Source organism: the organism of the source record quoted next, unplaced genomic scaffold (assembly GCF_019419815.1).
Source record: "Pyrus x bretschneideri cultivar Hongxiangsu unplaced genomic scaffold, Pyrus_bretschneideri_v1 Contig57, whole genome shotgun sequence".
In the NCBI taxonomy this organism is placed as follows: Eukaryota; Viridiplantae; Streptophyta; class Magnoliopsida; order Rosales; family Rosaceae; genus Pyrus; species Pyrus x bretschneideri.
The window spans coordinates 1,518,499-1,536,227 of record NW_025999795.1 but is presented as its reverse complement, the minus strand read 5'-3'; the positions used below and the strand labels follow the sequence as shown (position 1 = coordinate 1,536,227).

Here is a 17,729-nt window from a genome sequence, read left to right as displayed (position 1 = left end):
GAATTAGGAAGCCAAATCACCGGTAAGGCTCATGGAGCCTTCAAAGAGGTTCCTAAAATTAGGTTATTTGGACGGAAATCATCACCTGAATGGTTTCGTTCAAAACACAAAATATTACTTGAACAGAAACGGAAGGAAATAATTTTAATTTTGGTGGACCTTTAGCGGCGACCTTCCAATCGCCCTATAATATACTTTTGGCGGCAAAGAGTGACGAATTTATTATGGTCACTAAATGTGGTAAAGTCGCCACTAAAACTAGAAAATCGCTGCAATAGATTCAAAATCGTCATTTTAAACTCAGACTCGCAAACCTTCTACTGATTCAAGTGTCATTGCTTCCGTTTTCTGCTCGATGTTTATCTTCCTTCCATTAAATGCTAGAGGCGATTTAGTAAACCTTGAAAGATGTATTTATGTCTCATTTTCTTGAAGTTATATCCACGATTAAATTAGAAAGTCATGAAATGGCTTGTAAAGTATGTTTGTTTGCAACTAATGCTAGTTCGAATTATGACATTTTTTTCCAATATGTTTTCTGCAGCGTGCAATCTATGTATGGTAATCCCAGCAATTTCTAAGATGAATGTGTTGAATAATGTAAAAAGTCACCATTCCAATTTTAATTGCATCAATGTATTTTGTGATAAAGTTCCACGCCTATAAGCTTACACATATGGTCAAGTTGATGACAATATCGTTATGATTAGTGATGAACTATTAGTCTATCTCTTTGAAATCTTTGTAGCTAATAAAATGGAGCATAAATGAAAGTGATACATGCATGAACCTTATATATGTAGGCTTCAACTAAAGTAAATAAAATGAAAGAAAATAAACAAGAGAGGGTTTTTTTGTCAACGACATATTAGAGAGTTGAACGTAGTACATGGGTTTCAGCGTCAAACAAGTCTAAACCCACCCACACGAGACGCTCTTCCATCCGCCCCTTGTTTTATAAGATATTCTACTCCAAGGGAATGATAAGATTATAAGAAAGTATTATTCATACATCCGTTGTTATCTCTCACACATCTTTGTAATTTTTGGTCTTGATCTTCTTCAATTCATTCGATCCGGCGGTCGAAAATTTTAAAGAGTGAATGAGAATTTGTGTGTGAATAACAATACCCAAATTATATTCTAAGAGTAAGAAATTGGTTTAGGCCAGGGGTCAGATGCCATAAACTATATAATTCAACACAAATATATTACGTCAACACAATCTATGAAATCGAACTTGAGACCTTTCACTTAGTAGTAAAGAAGAATACCATTGGACTATAGTGTCAATTGGTTATAGTTTGTTAAGTTGTTTTACTACATAACAACTGACAAATAAAATTCATGCCACAAGGGGATTGAGACCACCCTGGTGAGACATGGGGCGGAACATCACATGTCATTATACAATTGTTATTCCATTCCGGTTCATGTATAGCTTCATCATTGTTTCTAGTCTGGACCACCTAGGTTCCTACATGGCTCCGTCATTTCCATTTTCATTTCTAGGGCTTTTTTTAACAAATGATATTATCTACACTAAAGGAAGGGGGATGGGTTTAGTCTCACAATAAACAAACAATATTTTCAATTCGAGGACTTGAAAGCTAATTTTCTCTCTTATCATCGCTCGTATATAAAAAAATACAAAAAGAAGATGAAAGTGCGTTAGAATAGTGGGTCCAAAGTCAAAAGTGCAAAACACGAAATGGGTTCATAAGCGAATACAATCGTATGTCGGGCCACAAGAAAATCCAGTTTCTCTCCTCATTCCGTATACCTTGATTCTTGATTCTAGATTGATCGTCACGTTGTATATAACCTATGTATTAGTTCATTGTTTACGTAATATACAATTCAATCTTTTTTGACATGGCGTTTAGGGTTTATAAAGCAGAAACGATCCTGGTAACCAACACAATCTTCCGCTCTATAAACCCTAAACACCTAAACACTATCCAATTCAACACAAGCTGTCAACTATGGCAGAAAAAAGAGCAAAAGCCCTCCAACAAATCTGAGGCAACCAAATACGATGATCCCAATCATCCTCTGAACATACATCATTCAGGCCAACCTGGTGCTGCGCAGCCCTTGGGTGGACCATATCTCTGATATGTAAACACCAACCGTTGAATTTCAGGATGATCAATCTACAATTTTATTTGATGATATTCAACTGCCTCATTAATGCTACATGTATGACAATTTGGCCCCTAACCACTATATATAGCTCTAGATGTGATCTAATCCTTTGAATAAATGGCTTGACCATTTCAAGTTGTGCTTGCATCAATATGACGCAAAATACAACACATCTCAACTGTGCATTCATCAAAGATGATCCCATATGAAACTCAGAACATTGTAATTATTTGCATCGATCTTTAAGACCATTTAGATGACTGGAGATTCTTATATGTCACTAGAGTAATATCAGTGTGATGATTTTATAGGACTTATACTCACTCGAGGATATATGCAGGCCTAGTGACACCCAAATATATATTTTCCCCAAGAAGATGATATGACCTTTGTATATCTAACAAAACATATTTATTTATAATGTTAGCATTAGTCGTTTTGATACGTAGTATTGTTAGAAGAAAATGTTTGTGTTCAATGGTACGAGGTGTTTTATTGATAAGAGAAAAATAGAGAAGGTTATATTAAGGGTATCATAAAGCAAAACTGCTTTGCTAAGGTTGTCATTTTGGGGACTTGTAAGCAATGGCGCAGCCATAATTTTGGCTCAGGAGGGGCCAAAAGTTCACCTTAAAACACTCTTCTGATTTAAGAAAAATATGGATATGATGTGTCCTAACTACAGACCATCATCATTTGGGTTTGGCATGTTGTCGTTCTTGTCATCCTCATCCTCAACTCAACCCCCATGCCTAGTATCATAACTGATCAAATTCAAAACAAAAGTAATGGTATTAAAAGACTCTAGGGAATACCATAAAAAATAAAAGTAAAAATCAGTTCTCTTGCCTACTTCCTCTCTCTCTCTCTCTCTTCTTATCATTTGAGTCCCTCAAAACTCACAATGACGTCGGTTAATTGCATAAGAGCCACCAACCTCAAATTGAACCCAGTGAAGGAAATAAGGAAAGATTTTGGTTGGGGTTCTAATACCCTCAAAAAGCTTTGGAAATAGGAGGGATAACTCTAGATTTTTTTATTTTTTTTTGTGCGAAAAAAAATATCAAGGTAGGCTCGGGACCATTCTGGTCCCTTCATGGCTCCACCCATGCTTGTAAGGTCCTTTTTTATACTCCGTCTTCTTTCCCTACCGTCTCTCTCCTCCGCAGCCCCTCCTCCCTCCATCTCTCTCAATCATTCACTCCCCTTTCTAATCTTGATTTTTTTGTTTTCTCCTTTTTGCGTATGAAAAAGGGAGAGGCACTTGTCTCAAATTTTTCACCGTCGGCGAAAAATTTCATATAAAAACATGCGTTCAAGAAGGAAGGGATCCCAATTTTTGAAACCACTCAATCTCAATTTTTTTGGTGCTTTGTAACTAACTGAGTTTGTATAATTATTTATAGAATATGAGATGAAATTGGATGTGTAAAGTTATTAGGGTTTTATGCAATTGGATTTGCTGAGTTTAGATATTCGATGAGGAGATCATGTTTTGCAGATGAAAGGGACATGACGTGAAACCTTTTTTTTTTTTTTTGTTTTTGTTTTATCAATTAGTATTTTATATCTGTGTAACATAAATCATTTAAGTTAATATCTTAATTTACTGTTAGATTAATTTGAGGACTCATATAAAAAATGACCTCATATGTTCTCAAAGGATGCTAAGAGAGCAGCTCTGTTATATTTTGGTTTGAATTAAAAAACCATTATGTGTTTTCCACATGAATAGACCACCTCCAGACCATTTGAACAGGTCTTTACCAGCAAGATTGAGGCAGTGAGGAACCCCCAAATTTCTCTACCTTTTTCCATTGATCCTGATCGTGCATGGCCACTCCCACTATCACCGCCCAAAAATAGAAAATTAAATTATGTACTTTAAATATTTGTATATTTGTCACGTTGTGTTGATACATACATATATCGCACCTTTACGGCATATACTTAATTGAAAAGTTCCCATGTCATCCTCGCCTTCATATTTAATTAAATATTAGTCTACAGGGTTTGAAAATTAATTAAAATTAAAAAAACTGAAGGGTGACTGAAGGACTTGGCCTTTATTTTATAAAGTCAAATATGATACACTGCTTTTTAAATTGGAAGTGTACGGCAACTGTGCCTGCCCAGCTATCCATTTTCAAGCATAAGCTTTTCTCCATCAAAAAATGAATATTCCCAGACCAATCTTCTCCTTCTTCATCCTCTTCTTCTTCTTCTTCTTCTTCTTGTCAAGCAGCTTAGAAAATTGCATGTTGGATGATATCTGCGGCGATGGCGAGCCGGCCATCCAATTCCCGTTTGGGATACAAAAAAACCAGCCAGAGTCGTGCTCCTATCCCGGTTTTGAACTGTCCTGTGACAGCAGCAACCATACAATCCTCACCCTTCCTTATTCCGGGCAGTTCGCTGTCCAGGGTATAGACTATGCCGAACAACAAATATGGATTAACGATCCAAACAGCTGCCTCGCACAACGAGTTTTTTCCCTCAATCTCTCAGGCTCTCCATTTTATGGCGTGACAAACGAAAGCTTTACGTTCTTCAATTGCTCGTTGGATTATTTGAAATACGGATTATTAAACCCTATTGCTTGCATGAGCGGCTCTACGTACACAGTTTTTGCCACCACTTCTTCTAGGGTGATTAGTTTCTTGGCGTCTACATCGACATGCACTCAAATCGGTACGTTTGTTGTTCCGGTTGAGTTTCCGTTGTACACGGAGGTTGTGTCGTCAGACCTCAATGGCTATCTCCGGCTCGCGTGGGACAGGCCAGGGTGCGGCCGTTGTGCCGCACGTGGTGGCCGGTGTGGGTTTGAGAGTAATTCTAGTCGTCAAGTTGTTTGCTCAAGACTTCCTCAGCGAGGTAATTGATTAGTAAACTATTAACTACTGCTCTACTCCTGATTACTTAGTTGTTTATTTCTTGTTTTTAATTAAGTTCTCAAACTAGGAACCATGTTCATGTTTCGTCTTATAATTTAGTGGTGAAACATTTAGGCTTAAATGTCAACATGGTACCTATGTTTCATCTGATTTGCAATCCAACAGATAGATGTCCACAATGTTATTTGGCGCAAAAAATATTTTGAGGTGTCGTATCAATCATCTGATCTTACTACGACTAATTTGGCCAAATTAAAAACACGGAGATCAAATTGACCCATAAGATAAAACGTAAGGACCATATTGACATTTAAGCCAAACATTTATTCCCTCCAAAATAAAGTTTTATGCCAACTTCATATCCAAAGTACTTGTTTAGTACAAATTGTGAAGTGTTCACATTAAAGATTTGGTATAAGCAATTGTTTTCGCTCTCTGTGAGTGATTTTTAATTGTTAATGAGATGTGAGTGTCATACACTTAATGATCAAAAGTTGCAGACGTGCATATATAGTTTAGTGACAATAACATAGCTAATTTCGTTTTTAATAAGTTAAGAATTAATTCTGTTGCATTCATATGTGACTTCATATATTGTAAAAGTTATAAATTATAAGCATAAAGGAGTTGAAAGAATGTTAGTATACGTGTGTGAAACTTATCTGCGTTGACTTTTAGGTCATGACTCATTTATCTTTGGTTTGTAATGGGAGTGGTCAACAATTTGATTTTATAAAGGTTAGGTTGGAAAAGGTAAGCGTGATACAAATATATTGAACTTATATACTAATTATACTTTACAGTACATCGGAAAATTTGAGTGTGATTCTAATATATTGGAGTCATTAGTGTGATATCAACATTTTGAACTTATACTAGTGCAGCAATAGTATTATAGATATCAAACCCAGAGTACTTGATTTTTGTATATAAGTATCACGCTCACTCAAATTACCGTAGAATGTCTAAGATTGTGATTGATTGGCGATTCTTGAAGATAAGTAAAAGTAAGCGTTAGAGTCTTCCTTTGTTGGAAGTGCGTTCGACGCTTTCCAGACTGCGATCATAAGTCAACATCGTATCCTTTGGTTTAGTTGACCTTCTGCCCGTTAATTAGAGCCACCCACTAAACCCTACTTCGTCAACACCTCCATACGCGCAAAGAGTTGGAAAATGGCAGTATAAACTCGACATTATGTGCAAGTGGTGGATGTTCAACTCATAGTTGTGGTTCGGGTTTAAACCTCTTCCCTTAGTGTAGATTAGCTTGGTAATATCACTTGTAGTCAAAACTCGACATTTATAGAGTCAAATTATGAAAGCTTTGTCTAGTGCATTATTTTTGGAGAAACTTGTACGTGAACAGTTGCCTAATTAGAACAAATCTCACACAATAGAGTCGATATAGGGTTGAGAGGGACAAAAAAACAGAGTTTACTTTGTGGAAAGCTTCCATAGTACTATGCGGGTGATGTATCTAGGTGCTTCTACACAAGTTTTTTATCTTATGAGTTATGACCCATCAACGAACTTTACGACTGTATATACGATATACATGGCGTAAGTTAGCTCAATTGACAAGAAGAACTTCCATACCCCCAAGCTTGAATACTCCTCGAACCCAACATGATTGGGCCTGTGTTTGCATGCATGTGTTTGGTCTCTATTTCCTTGTCTCTCATACGTTTACTACATCTTAATTTATATCTGAATTGCTAATTCGATCAGGAATCCCAAGGGGCGCACGCTATGCTATTACTGTTGGAGTTGGAGTGCCAGCAATCTTGTGCGTTTTGGGGGTTTTATGCTGCGTCTTTGGCAAGGTCAAGTCGTTAACAAGGGGCCGTAGAACTCTGCCTGAGTTTAATTCCGTAGTGGCTCCGCAGCCCACCATCGTCAGGGGTCTCGATAGGCCGAGCCTCGAGGCCTACCCAAAAATAGTCCTTGGAGAAAGCCGGCGCTTACCAAAGCCCGATGACAACACGTGCTCGATATGCTTGTCCGAGTACCGGCCCAAGGAGACATTGAAGACCATCCCCCTATGCCAGCATTGCTTCCATGCTGATTGCATCGATGAATGGCTTCAAATGAATGCGACTTGCCCTATTTGCCGGAATTCTCCACCGTGATACATGACATCTTAATGCATGTGCCATCACATTTTTTCTGGAAAATCTTTCGCCCTTTCTCACCAACAATTTGTACATATTTTCTGTTTTCTTTTTTCTCTGTTTCTTTCGGGTCAGGCAAGTGATCCAGCGAGCGGATTTGCCACTGTCGAACGGTTCTGACTTCCAAGGGGCACCCATTCCCGGTGACAGAAAGCGCGAATCTGACCCTGAAGGTTCAGGCACACCAAAGAAGCCTAAAACTTGAAGTTCAAGCTCTTTTCTTTCTTGTTTTTATGAATTTATTTACCCCTGTAAGAACTGTTTTGAGATTTAAAGAACTTCAGAGAAAATTTTCAAATTCTGGTGTTTGATTATTTGACAGTAATAAGAGAATTCTAGTTTCCGTTTCTTGCACTCGAAGAAAAAGAAATTTATTGATCCCTGATGGAATTAGGACAGAACAACCAAATTGGAAGAACGTTATAGGATACGAACAACAAAATTTCACAAGACATAAACAGGTGGTTCATTTTTCACAAACTTTTTTCTATGAACTCCCAGATTCTCTCTTCCATGTAAATCCGATCCCTATGCCGGCGTGGCATGTGACGTTCGTCTGGAAAAATTAATAGCTCGTAAGTCTTTCCAGCCGCAACAAGAGCATTGACGAGCCTTGCAGTATGCCTGAAATGCACATTTTCATCGATCATGCCATGGACGAGCAACAACTTTCCTTTCATCTTGTGCACATGGTGCATCACGGAGCTAGACTCGTATCCTTCTTCGTTCTCAGAAGGCAGTCCCATGTATTTCTCGGTATAGAATGTGTCATACCCGTCCCACGATGTAACAGGGGCGCCAGACACTGCACACCGGAAGACATCGGGAAACCTGGCAAGAGTCATAGCTGAAAGATATCCACCATAGCTCCAACCATACAATCCAATGTGACCTGCTCGTGCTAACCCTTTTTCTATAAGCCACTCAGCTCCAGTCAGTTGGTCGTCGGCATCAACCTGACCGCAATTGTACTTTAAAGAGCCTTCAAACTTCAGTCCACGTCGAGCAGTTCCTCTATTATCCAACTGTAAACATGAAAATTTGACGGTAAGAATAAAATTTAGAAAAAAAAAGAAAACCCGGAATGGTCAAATTTGTCACAGAATCCACTCACCTTCCATACTAAGATGCCTTTGTTTCTTAGATACTGCGCTTTCATGTCAACTGTATTTATCCAAGAATCAGAGACGAGCTGTACACTCGGTCCACCATACACACTGATCAAGGTTTTGTAAGGAGGAGGTCCAAATCTTGTTTCGTCAGGCTTATATAGACCTGCATACAATGTTGTCCCATCATTAGCCCGCAAATGGACTAATTCTGGTGGCTCAAGTTGAAGCTTTTTGAATCTTGGAACCGTTAATGACGGCTCATACAGAGGCATAATCAAGCTTCCATCGTGCAAGGAGCACAGTATAACTTCAGGGGGAGAATCAAGGGAGTCATGGATATCAACAAAGTTCCTCATATGATGATCAAGCACCACCACATGTTTCCCCTTGCTACGAGTCAACCTCACTGGAGCTTGCAAGGGTTGGTTTCCATCCATGAAAAGCTTAGCACAATAAAGGTGTGATTCCAAAGGCCCATCTAAGGTTCCAGTAAAATAAACAAGTCCCGCAGCTTCGTTTACACCAGCAATCTGCTCAACCATCCAGTCTCCTTCGGTGATAGGCCCTAAACATGTTCCATTGGAATCATGCAGATAAAGATGTTTAAATCCTGTTTTCTCACTAGCCCAGATAAATCCCCCTGAAAATTTGGTTACTCCTCTGTCCAGAGGTGTGAGGCAGTCATGTAAGCTAACCCATGTTTCCTGTTCTTCCACCACTAAAACTTTTTGCTTCCCAGTTTTAATATCGAATTTAAGGATCTTTAGTCTGCTGTGTGACCTGTTCAAAACCTGAGCTATTAAAGCATTTCCATGCATCCAATTTACTCTTGCCAGATATTCGTCCTCACTGTCTGGTTGATCTGCTCCCCCACACAGAAGATCCATCCAAGTAATAGGACCTCCAGCAGAAGAAACCACACCTAGGCGAACTTTGACATTTGAAGCTCCCGCAAAGGGATATGCATGATCTTCTTGAGCTTCAGAACCAACAGAGCTTTTGCCTTGATGCATGATCCTGAAAAGCGGAATCTCAGAAGAATCAACTTCTGTGAATGCAATGAATTTGCTGTCTAGAGACCACCAGTACCCATTCTTGCGATCCATTTCTTCCTGTCATGAGTAAAATTCGGAGAATCTAAGAATAGTTTTAAATAAACCTTCTGAGAAATTTCTAAAGCATCAATTTAATCCAAATGAAAGGAGGTTATTACATGAACTTCTCACCTGAGCAATATATTCTGCAAGGCCATGAGTCTGCGACACGGAAAAACCAGATTCATATCAATGAAAAGATCAGAAATTCAACTATCTTAATCTACTGGTACTGAATGTAAATCCAAACTACAAATCCACTAGAACTCCTTTAGAATTTATGTTGGCTTAAGTGACAGAAAGATTAAGAATTTATGTTGGCTTAAGCGATGGAGGCCAAGTCACAAGGATGTTATCTTAAGCTCCGATCACTAAAACATACTAATTGTGACAGAAAGATTTTATAGTTGCAAACTATAAAAATACTAATAATATTGAGTTACTCAGTTAGTCCAGACCTAGAGTTACTGTATAGAAAACTTACCAAAACATCTCCTTTGGCACCAGATGTTAACTGAATACATTCATTGTATAACAAATTTAGAACGTGCAACTCGCAATCTTTTACATAACTGAGCATTGTACCATCTGGAGATAGATGGGGATCAATAATTGGTGAACCTGATGTGCACGGAAGCTTGAGCTCGGCTTGTGAATTAGAAAGATCCTGGAAATAAATCTGTCCATAAAGCAAGGACCATATCATCAATGAGAACTCAATCTGTAAAAATATAAAATACAAATATGTACACGTATGCGTAAATAAGGATGTTTGATTGCACCAAGGGATTGAGGAACACACCCCAGCTGGCAATGGCACCATGATTGCATTCCTTTTAGAGCTTGTCTTCACCCATTCATACCGTGTCACTCCCAACCCACGCTCCCTCGACCTCTCTCTCCTCAACTTTTCTTCTGGTGATATATTGCTCTCGTCAAGTCCTCCATCAGGAGGACTGAAACACAACTCTTGCTTGCCAGTTTTGAGATCGAAAGCAAATACCTTTCGATTCAAAGTGTGATCGGGACTGAACAAATAAGTTATAATAGTATCATCAGGACTGAAACTGATTGAAGTCGGAGCAATATATCCCGGCAATGGGTGTTGCACAATATCTTCGAGTGGGAAAAGAACACAGTCATCAAGACTGTGTGTCAAATTCAGGTCAGTCACAGGCATGTCGAAAGTAAATGATCTCGAACGCTTTAAATTCTTCTTCTTATGATCCTCAACAACTGATTGCATTACAAATATGAATTGGTATTGATTGAACAATCACAGGAGATCAATCTAACCAACAAAAAGTAGCAATCAATAAATATCCATATAATCAACAAAAATCACAAAATAAATCAAACAAAATCAAAATTCTTCATCAATCAAACCCAAAAATAGCAATTAAAAATCAAAATCCAAAACCCATTAATAAAAATTTAATCTTTTGACTTCAACACAACTTCCTCAGCAATTAAAGCAAAATTAAGATTAAAACATGTAATTAATTAAAAATTATTACCTTCTAAGAAATCCCAATAATAAGCTCCTTGTTGGCACTGCAGGAGACTATCCACTGGATCCGATCAAATACTACCAAACTGCACCTCCACCCAACAAAAACAAACAAAAAAGAACAAAAACTATCAATCAATGAAAAGTGAAATCGAATAAATAACAAAAAGCGAAGAACTTTAAATATTGGTGGAGCAGAACCTGTGAAAACGATCGGCCATGAGAGCTCCGAAGCAATACAAAGTTGTGGGGTTTTTGGATTCCTGGGAAAAATGAGAGAATCGTATTGGAATTCCGAGAAAGTTCGATTCTTTGGAATCACCGAATCGATTTGTCTTTTAGAGAGAGAGAGATGTGAAGATGTTAGCGGTACGTGCGTTGAAAATATTCCAGGAAACGATGGTTGAAGAAGGCTGTGACGTTTCTATCTTGTTTTGCTTAATCATGCTTAATCGTTTTAGGCAACTAATTAACAACAAATAGATCTGGTTTAGCTTTTTGGGTATGATGCACGCGCCATGCTAATGATGAACAAAAATACACAACATAATTAAATCCCTCGCAATATTACTGTCATACGGTACTATCAATTTAAATATTTTTATAACATGAATTGAGTGGCAAAATTATATGGCAGGGTGGCATTGAAGATTTTGTGGCTTGGCATTCATCAACCAATTTCGCAATACGGCTTAGGTATAAGCTTATTCAATCGTAATGTAATTTGTAAGCGATTTGTAGTTTAAATTTGAGTAGTGTGTATTAAATTATTAATCTTTTAGCTGGAGTTGTGTGTTCTATTTTTTTATCTCACATGTATTTATTTGAAATTTTGAATAAACTAAGTATTTATTGCAGGAGAGCAATTTTTATGCACAAATGTCAAAATTTTGAATCAATAATGTAATATTATGAAAATAAATTTGCACATGATATATAAACAATATCAAACGTCACAGTGAAGATATATTCGATTCATAAAGATCATTGGCATCACATTCCTCGGTGAAAATTTCACTTTCTTTCATTAGAGTGAAAAAAAAATCACCATAAGGAATGTTGTAGACAAAATTTCACTTGTCAGAATTTGTAGTCTTCGGCATCCACCCGCCGAATTGTTATGTATTAATTCGGTGGCCATTTGAGATCCCGAATACCTCGCAACTGACCAACGCCACGTGTTAATATGCCAACTTTGTCGGTTGATCAAGGGGCAGGCGCCAAATGTTACATTGAGTAACGCGGTGGAGCCCATGGTACATGATTGCTCCCCGTCTTTTCACATTAATTACTCAATAGTTAATTTAATTCTCATCATTTTACTTTGACTAAAAGTAAGGTAAGAGGTTGTCTTCGAATCTCTTCCACCAAATTCTTCTTATCAAATAATTTGAATTCTTGAAATTTGATCTAACGATTAAAGTTATTATAATTTTTAAAGTATACTCCTATTTGTAACCATTGAATTAAATTTTAAGGGTCCGAATTAGTTGATGAAGAGAATTTAGTAGAATGAATCGAGAGATGATTCATTTTTCAAAAGTAAATCTCATCATTTCACGGTAGAAAAGAATTTACCGTCGGTTTGAGACTAATTGGTTAATTAAGATTAGTGTTGGACTAACCCAACTCGAATAATTTGCTAATCAAGATTAAATCATTTCAGAACGGAAATATTTTTGGAACCAATTTTAAATAAAAATAAAAGTAAATCTTGAAAAAATACTTGGAGTGTTTCCTGCAACAAGCATTCGAAGTACTTTCTAGTCTGAAACTATTTTCAATTACAAGCACTTTCACACGAGTCTGAATTTACCATATGTTTTTAGACTAATTGGTTAATTAAGATTAGTGTTGGACTAACCCATCTCGAATAATTGGTTAATCAAGATCAACATTGTTCATCTGTCCTCCAATTCCTAACGTTTCTTTGTATGAATCATGAACGACATTAGCATCGTTTAATTTTCAAATGTAGTTTCATCTAAAATTTTTTGGATGTTTGTACAAGATGATCCTTCAAGGATAAATTTTTGAATCTGTCATAGGCTAAAATTGACAAGAAAAAGAATTCAAACTTGTATAAAATTTGAGCACACTGTTCTGACTTATTTACTTAACCTGTATCCGTTTAATTCAAAGTTCACACAAACTTTTGTGTGCGCAACGTTAAAGAATAATCACTCTGGCTCTTAGGGTTGAGAACAATCAACTTCGCATCAAAGGATCGGCTGGCATACATAACTCTACAACAAATCTTATCACAGAACATCTGATGTTGAAGCAGCATTACAAAGGGAGAAAAAAAAAAGTGGAAAGACAACGTGATCTGCCAATACATGGACAGACTATATATACACTTATGTTTGCCAGCCCTAGATTTGAAGAACCAGTTGAGACTTTGAGGACAGCATGAATGCAACTCCAGGAACGACTTCTTCGCCAGCAGTTCTTCGCGGCTTCATCTTAATCTCGAGATTTCTATGGTGTCACCGTAGAAATTTATTCTTCGTGAAGTGCGAGTGGCTTCATTCGAACGGCCTTCGAAGTAATTACCATATTGGCACATGAGCATCTTTCATGTCATACTCTCATATTTCTGAATCTTCAACTTCAGAAGTCATCACAAAGCTCGGAAACGCTACTGATATATCCCTGCAACATGGTAAGAAATAGAACGGAAACAAGAAATACGAAGAGGGCGGTTTCAGTAAAGTAAAATTTTCTAAGAGGAACAAACTTCAAGTTAATAATATTGCTTACTTTAAATACGGGAGAGTCATATTCTTGATCATAGACGGATGCTTCATCACAAATTCCTTCCACTCTTCTTCATCAATCCGCCCATCGCCTTTCTTATCTGCGTCACTGTATGTCTGCGGAAAAAGGGCAAAGAAGGTAAGAACATTCAGCTAACTGAGCAAGGAAGTGTAGGAATCGCGATAAATATATATATGAATTCGCACCCTATCCACAATCACTTCGATGACATCATCCGAGAGTACCAGATCAGATTCGTGCAGAAGTGCCAGTACCATCTCCTTCAACTGTCATGGAATATTATTACCTTAAGTTAACGAGGAGCGATTTCGATCTAGAGAGATCAGATTGTAAGAATGAAGTCTGTAAGAAACTGACCTCCTCTCGCTCAATGTACCCTGTCTGTCTCAGATCATACAGTCTAAAAGCAACTGCAAAAGAATTCCCACGTCCCTTAGCAGATTACAACACATTTTAGTAAGATGTGTCCAATTTTGTTTCTTTTTCCAGATAAATTGAAGATATTCGTGCAGAAGATTTTAGTTTGATATACAGAGGATAAGGGTAATGTTCTTACATGAAATTTTGTCTTCGACAGGTGCATTGGGGTGAAAGACACCTAACGATCGAACAAATTCTCCAAACTCGATAACCCCATTGCGCTTGATGTCAAATAAGTCAAAAATCTACATGAACACCCAAAGATTAAATGTATTGTAGATAAAAAACCGCGTCTAGCGTTTACTTAATAATAAACACACAAGATTTTCCACACGTAAAATGAACATCAGTCACCCTTCCCGTATTGCACCATCATCACACTCCCTTCAGCAAATAACGAAATGAAATAATCTGAGAGAAGAGGAGTCAGCATTACACACCCTGTCTGCAAAAAGATTGCGCTGATTTCTGTTCCTGAAGAGCGCGAGCTGAAATTCTTCCTGCTCAAAAAGATAGATGACAGAATATTATCATTCGGTTGAACGTAAGCACCCAAATTTTAGAGTAATTACTTGAAAGTTTTAGCAAACCTACCTTGTGGATAAGTCCATCATCAAATATCGAACTGCTCAATTTCTTAAAAAGCTCATACAAGGCTTCTACTTCGTTCACAGAAACTGCAACAAAGAAAAATTCAAGTCAAAACTTCAATTCTCCATTTGGTAACTTAATATCTAACTTCTCATGATCAGGAGACAAAATACGTGATCAATATCTTTAGCAGCATCCAAGTTGATCTCAAACTATCAGTTAAGTACGGACTAGTGATGGATGATTAAGATTAGTTATCACTTCAAAAGCAGTTTCAACGGAAAAAATGAGTACGATTGTTTATGAGTGGAAGTACGAAGATGTAAACGAGAAAAGTTGCGGCAGAGTAGTGAGTGGAAGGGTGATAAAGCATGCTTACAAGGTGTCGCGGCAGCAAGAATCTTAGGGTCCTCGTAGCCAGGCGTTTTAGCTTCCTTTGAACAATAGCAGCCCATTAACAAACCAACATAATTCACTTGGAGTTCCTGAACAATCAGCAAGACAGAATGACCGGATGGCTATAAAATAGTTTAGCACTTAGCAGCAAATCAAGATAGGATGGCATTCAGTCAATAATATTTTATCACGCTCAAAAAAATGCACAAATTGTTTTAAAACACACAAATGCGTATTTGAAACAATCGACAACAACAACGGAAACAACAATAAACAAGCGTTATCCCACTAAGTGAGGTTCGCTGTTTTTTAAATGATCAACATAAGAAAATAAAATAATCACACAAAACCAAAGGCCATGAGTAACAAACACTTATCCTTGAGTTCTGCCACTCGTAGTCGGCAGGCAGGAATGTGCTAGGAGTAAATACAAAAGATGTATCGGAAATTTCACAATCTTCCAAATAACCAAGAATTTTGGAAAAATTAATCTCCTACAGTTTTTCTATATCATATAGTCACCTCTATTTTTTTAAATTAAAATAATTTTTGAATTTATTTTTTATTGCAGGATGCCCTTTTCCTTATTTAGTAGAGATTTTAGTAATTAAATTATATTTTCTCCTCTTCTAAATATGTTTTTTGTTATGCAAACATTTAATATTATTTCTTTTTCCAAATGGTTTTTTCTTTTTCAAATAGTTGGTGATCAACATACAAGTCCCGTGTAATTTTTTCAATTTTTTTTGTGAAATTATATTTTCTTTTTTTTTTTTTGCTTTTTTTTAAGTATTAGTTGTTGACGAATTATTATTAGGTACAATATATTACGTATATATTATCTGCAAGTACGTTTGAATTTACAAAAATCATTAATTGGTAAATTTATTTGCAATTTTGGTACGTTTTATTTTGTACACATTGTGTATTGGTACGTTTATACCATTCTCAATCCTATTTTTTCTTAACGTACTAAAGTAAAACTTACGTTTGATTTTGGGGATTTAAAAATATTTTAAACTATTTTGGAAAGAAAATATCTTCAATCGTAGATAATTATTGCTAAATTGTAGCATTATTGTGAAAATAAATTGAATCTAACCAACATTTTTTTTTTTACAATTATCTCTAACGGAGGAGAGTGTAATCAAAAGGCTAGATTATAGGAAATTTATTACAATATAATTTGCATATAGCACCAAAATTATGACAAAAAAAAAAGTTAATCAAATCACTAAAAGACATGGATGTTTGATCTAAAAAATTCAAAATTGAGGCGCCTATATCAAAAGATCCCAAGAATTTTCCATTTAGCATAAAGGCTCAATGGCAATGAAGCTTACCTAAGCAAATCTGGCCTCCTCCAGGGCCTAAGTAATTATTGAAATCTGAGTGCTAGTTACTGTTACACTATAACTGATCTCAGAAGTAGAAACTACAAACTTACGAAGATCAAAGGCAAGACACACTAAATCTCACTTTTCTTGCTGAGAAAATGTATGAGCGTTGTATTTATCTCATGATACGAACATCGCTTTCGTTGCAAGGGACGCAGATATTATGCAAGCATTCTGTGAACCAAACATAAAAAGGTTCATATGCAGACGTGGACATAGTCACTCCAACCATAGCAGATGTGCTATCGCTATGCAACTGAATTTGAATCTCCCTCTTCGCAGTTTAGAGTAATTTAACTTTAAAAGTAGAAAAAGGATTCACAAAATCTGATCCTTGGGAATATCCATCAGTAGTGACCAAATTCAGACATGGTGTTAAAATTTTCCCGGATTTTCTCGGCAACCAAACAAAAACCAAATGAAAACCAAAACAATTACAAGTCAACAACTAAAAACGAGCCGAACACAGTTCCATTTACTCAACAAATGGCCAAAAGTCGAAAAAAGCATCAATCTTGATTCAAGAACATGAAGAAAAAAAGAGAAAAAAAATCAAACTTTGGAGAGAAAAACGAGAGCTGACCTGTGAGGAGAGAGTGCAGTTCCAAACAGTAAGAACGTGAGGTGTTGTTATTAATGCTTTTGAAGCTTAACGCTTTCTGCTCGTCTGCAAGTACAAATCTTTGTCTGGGAACTGAAAAGAGTTCTAGTTTTCTCAGCTTTCTGTCGATATGGGGCTCTGAGCAAGTGACCCGTCTCTCTCTCTCTCTTATCTCTCTCTCTCTCTCTCTCTCTCTCCCTCTCCCTCTCTCTCTCGCCCAACCTCTTGAGCTTTCCTTGTTTAGTTTTTTACGTTTCAAAATTGCCGACTGCGAGTTTATAAGCGATTTGAGAGAGACATAATTCCAAATTTCCTTCCATCTTAGCAGGACCCGCCGGTCCCGCCCACCTCACTGCGCACGTCCAAATTTTTGACCTTATTTTTTTATCCTTACTTTATGTTTTCAAAGGAATTTAATAATATATTGTGATCTGTGTTGTTCCTTCTTCCCCAGAAACGATGTTGATTTGTTTATTTATCATTTCCTATATTTTTTTCTATTTAGTTAAAGTGGGAATTGAAAAATATATAGTTATCAACGGCTCTCATTAGCTTTATGCTTTCATGATTTGACTCATAATAAACTAAGATTAATTAGAGTCACTTGGATCACG

At 36.9% G+C, this 17,729-nt stretch overlaps 3 protein-coding genes across 9 annotated transcripts; 1 reads left to right on the top strand and 2 right to left on the bottom strand.

The window, feature by feature from the left end:
- Positions 1-4,245: 4,245 nt before the first annotated feature.
- Positions 4,246-7,511, top strand: LOC103941485 (putative RING-H2 finger protein ATL21B). The gene is made up of 2 exons (XM_009351686.3): positions 4,246-5,022; positions 6,771-7,511. Exons 1-2 carry the CDS (start codon positions 4,323-4,325, stop codon positions 7,169-7,171), a joined length of 1,101 nt encoding a protein of 366 aa, XP_009349961.2. The 5' UTR covers positions 4,246-4,322; the 3' UTR covers positions 7,172-7,511.
- Positions 7,512-7,568: 57 nt separating this feature from the next.
- On the bottom strand, positions 7,569-11,385 carry LOC103941484 (dipeptidyl aminopeptidase 4). 4 transcript variants are annotated; one of them, XM_018646057.2, is made up of 7 exons: positions 11,131-11,385; positions 10,937-11,021; positions 10,222-10,710; positions 9,904-10,098; positions 9,552-9,581; positions 8,328-9,437; positions 7,569-8,238 (listed from the first exon to the last, which is right to left on the bottom strand). In XM_018646057.2, the coding sequence occupies exons 3-7, from the start codon at positions 10,663-10,665 to the stop codon at positions 7,687-7,689; spliced, it is 2,331 nt and encodes a 776-aa protein (XP_018501573.2). In that variant the 5' UTR covers positions 10,666-10,710; positions 10,937-11,021; positions 11,131-11,385; the 3' UTR covers positions 7,569-7,686. The 4 variants fall into 4 exon arrangements, with proteins under 4 accessions (XP_018501573.2, XP_048427177.1, XP_009349960.2 ...); XM_048571220.1 differs by having other exon boundaries at positions 10,222-10,655; XM_009351685.3 differs by having other exon boundaries at positions 10,937-11,015.
- A 1,757-nt stretch (positions 11,386-13,142) lies between these two features.
- LOC103943428 (calcineurin B-like protein 4) lies at positions 13,143-17,453 on the bottom strand. 4 transcript variants are annotated; one of them, XM_048571221.1, is made up of 10 exons: positions 17,098-17,449; positions 16,461-16,688; positions 15,101-15,206; positions 14,725-14,807; positions 14,571-14,630; positions 14,267-14,375; positions 14,068-14,120; positions 13,896-13,976; positions 13,693-13,805; positions 13,143-13,584 (listed from the first exon to the last, which is right to left on the bottom strand). In XM_048571221.1, exons 3-10 carry the CDS (start codon positions 15,174-15,176, stop codon positions 13,521-13,523), a joined length of 639 nt encoding a protein of 212 aa, XP_048427178.1. In that variant the 5' UTR covers positions 15,177-15,206; positions 16,461-16,688; positions 17,098-17,449; the 3' UTR covers positions 13,143-13,520. The 4 variants fall into 4 exon arrangements, with proteins under 4 accessions (XP_048427178.1, XP_048427180.1, XP_048427179.1 ...); XM_048571223.1 differs by lacking the exon at positions 16,461-16,688 and having other exon boundaries at positions 13,143-13,488; positions 13,692-13,805; positions 17,098-17,453; XM_048571222.1 differs by lacking the exon at positions 16,461-16,688 and having other exon boundaries at positions 15,101-15,239.
- Positions 17,454-17,729: the final 276 nt, after the last annotated feature.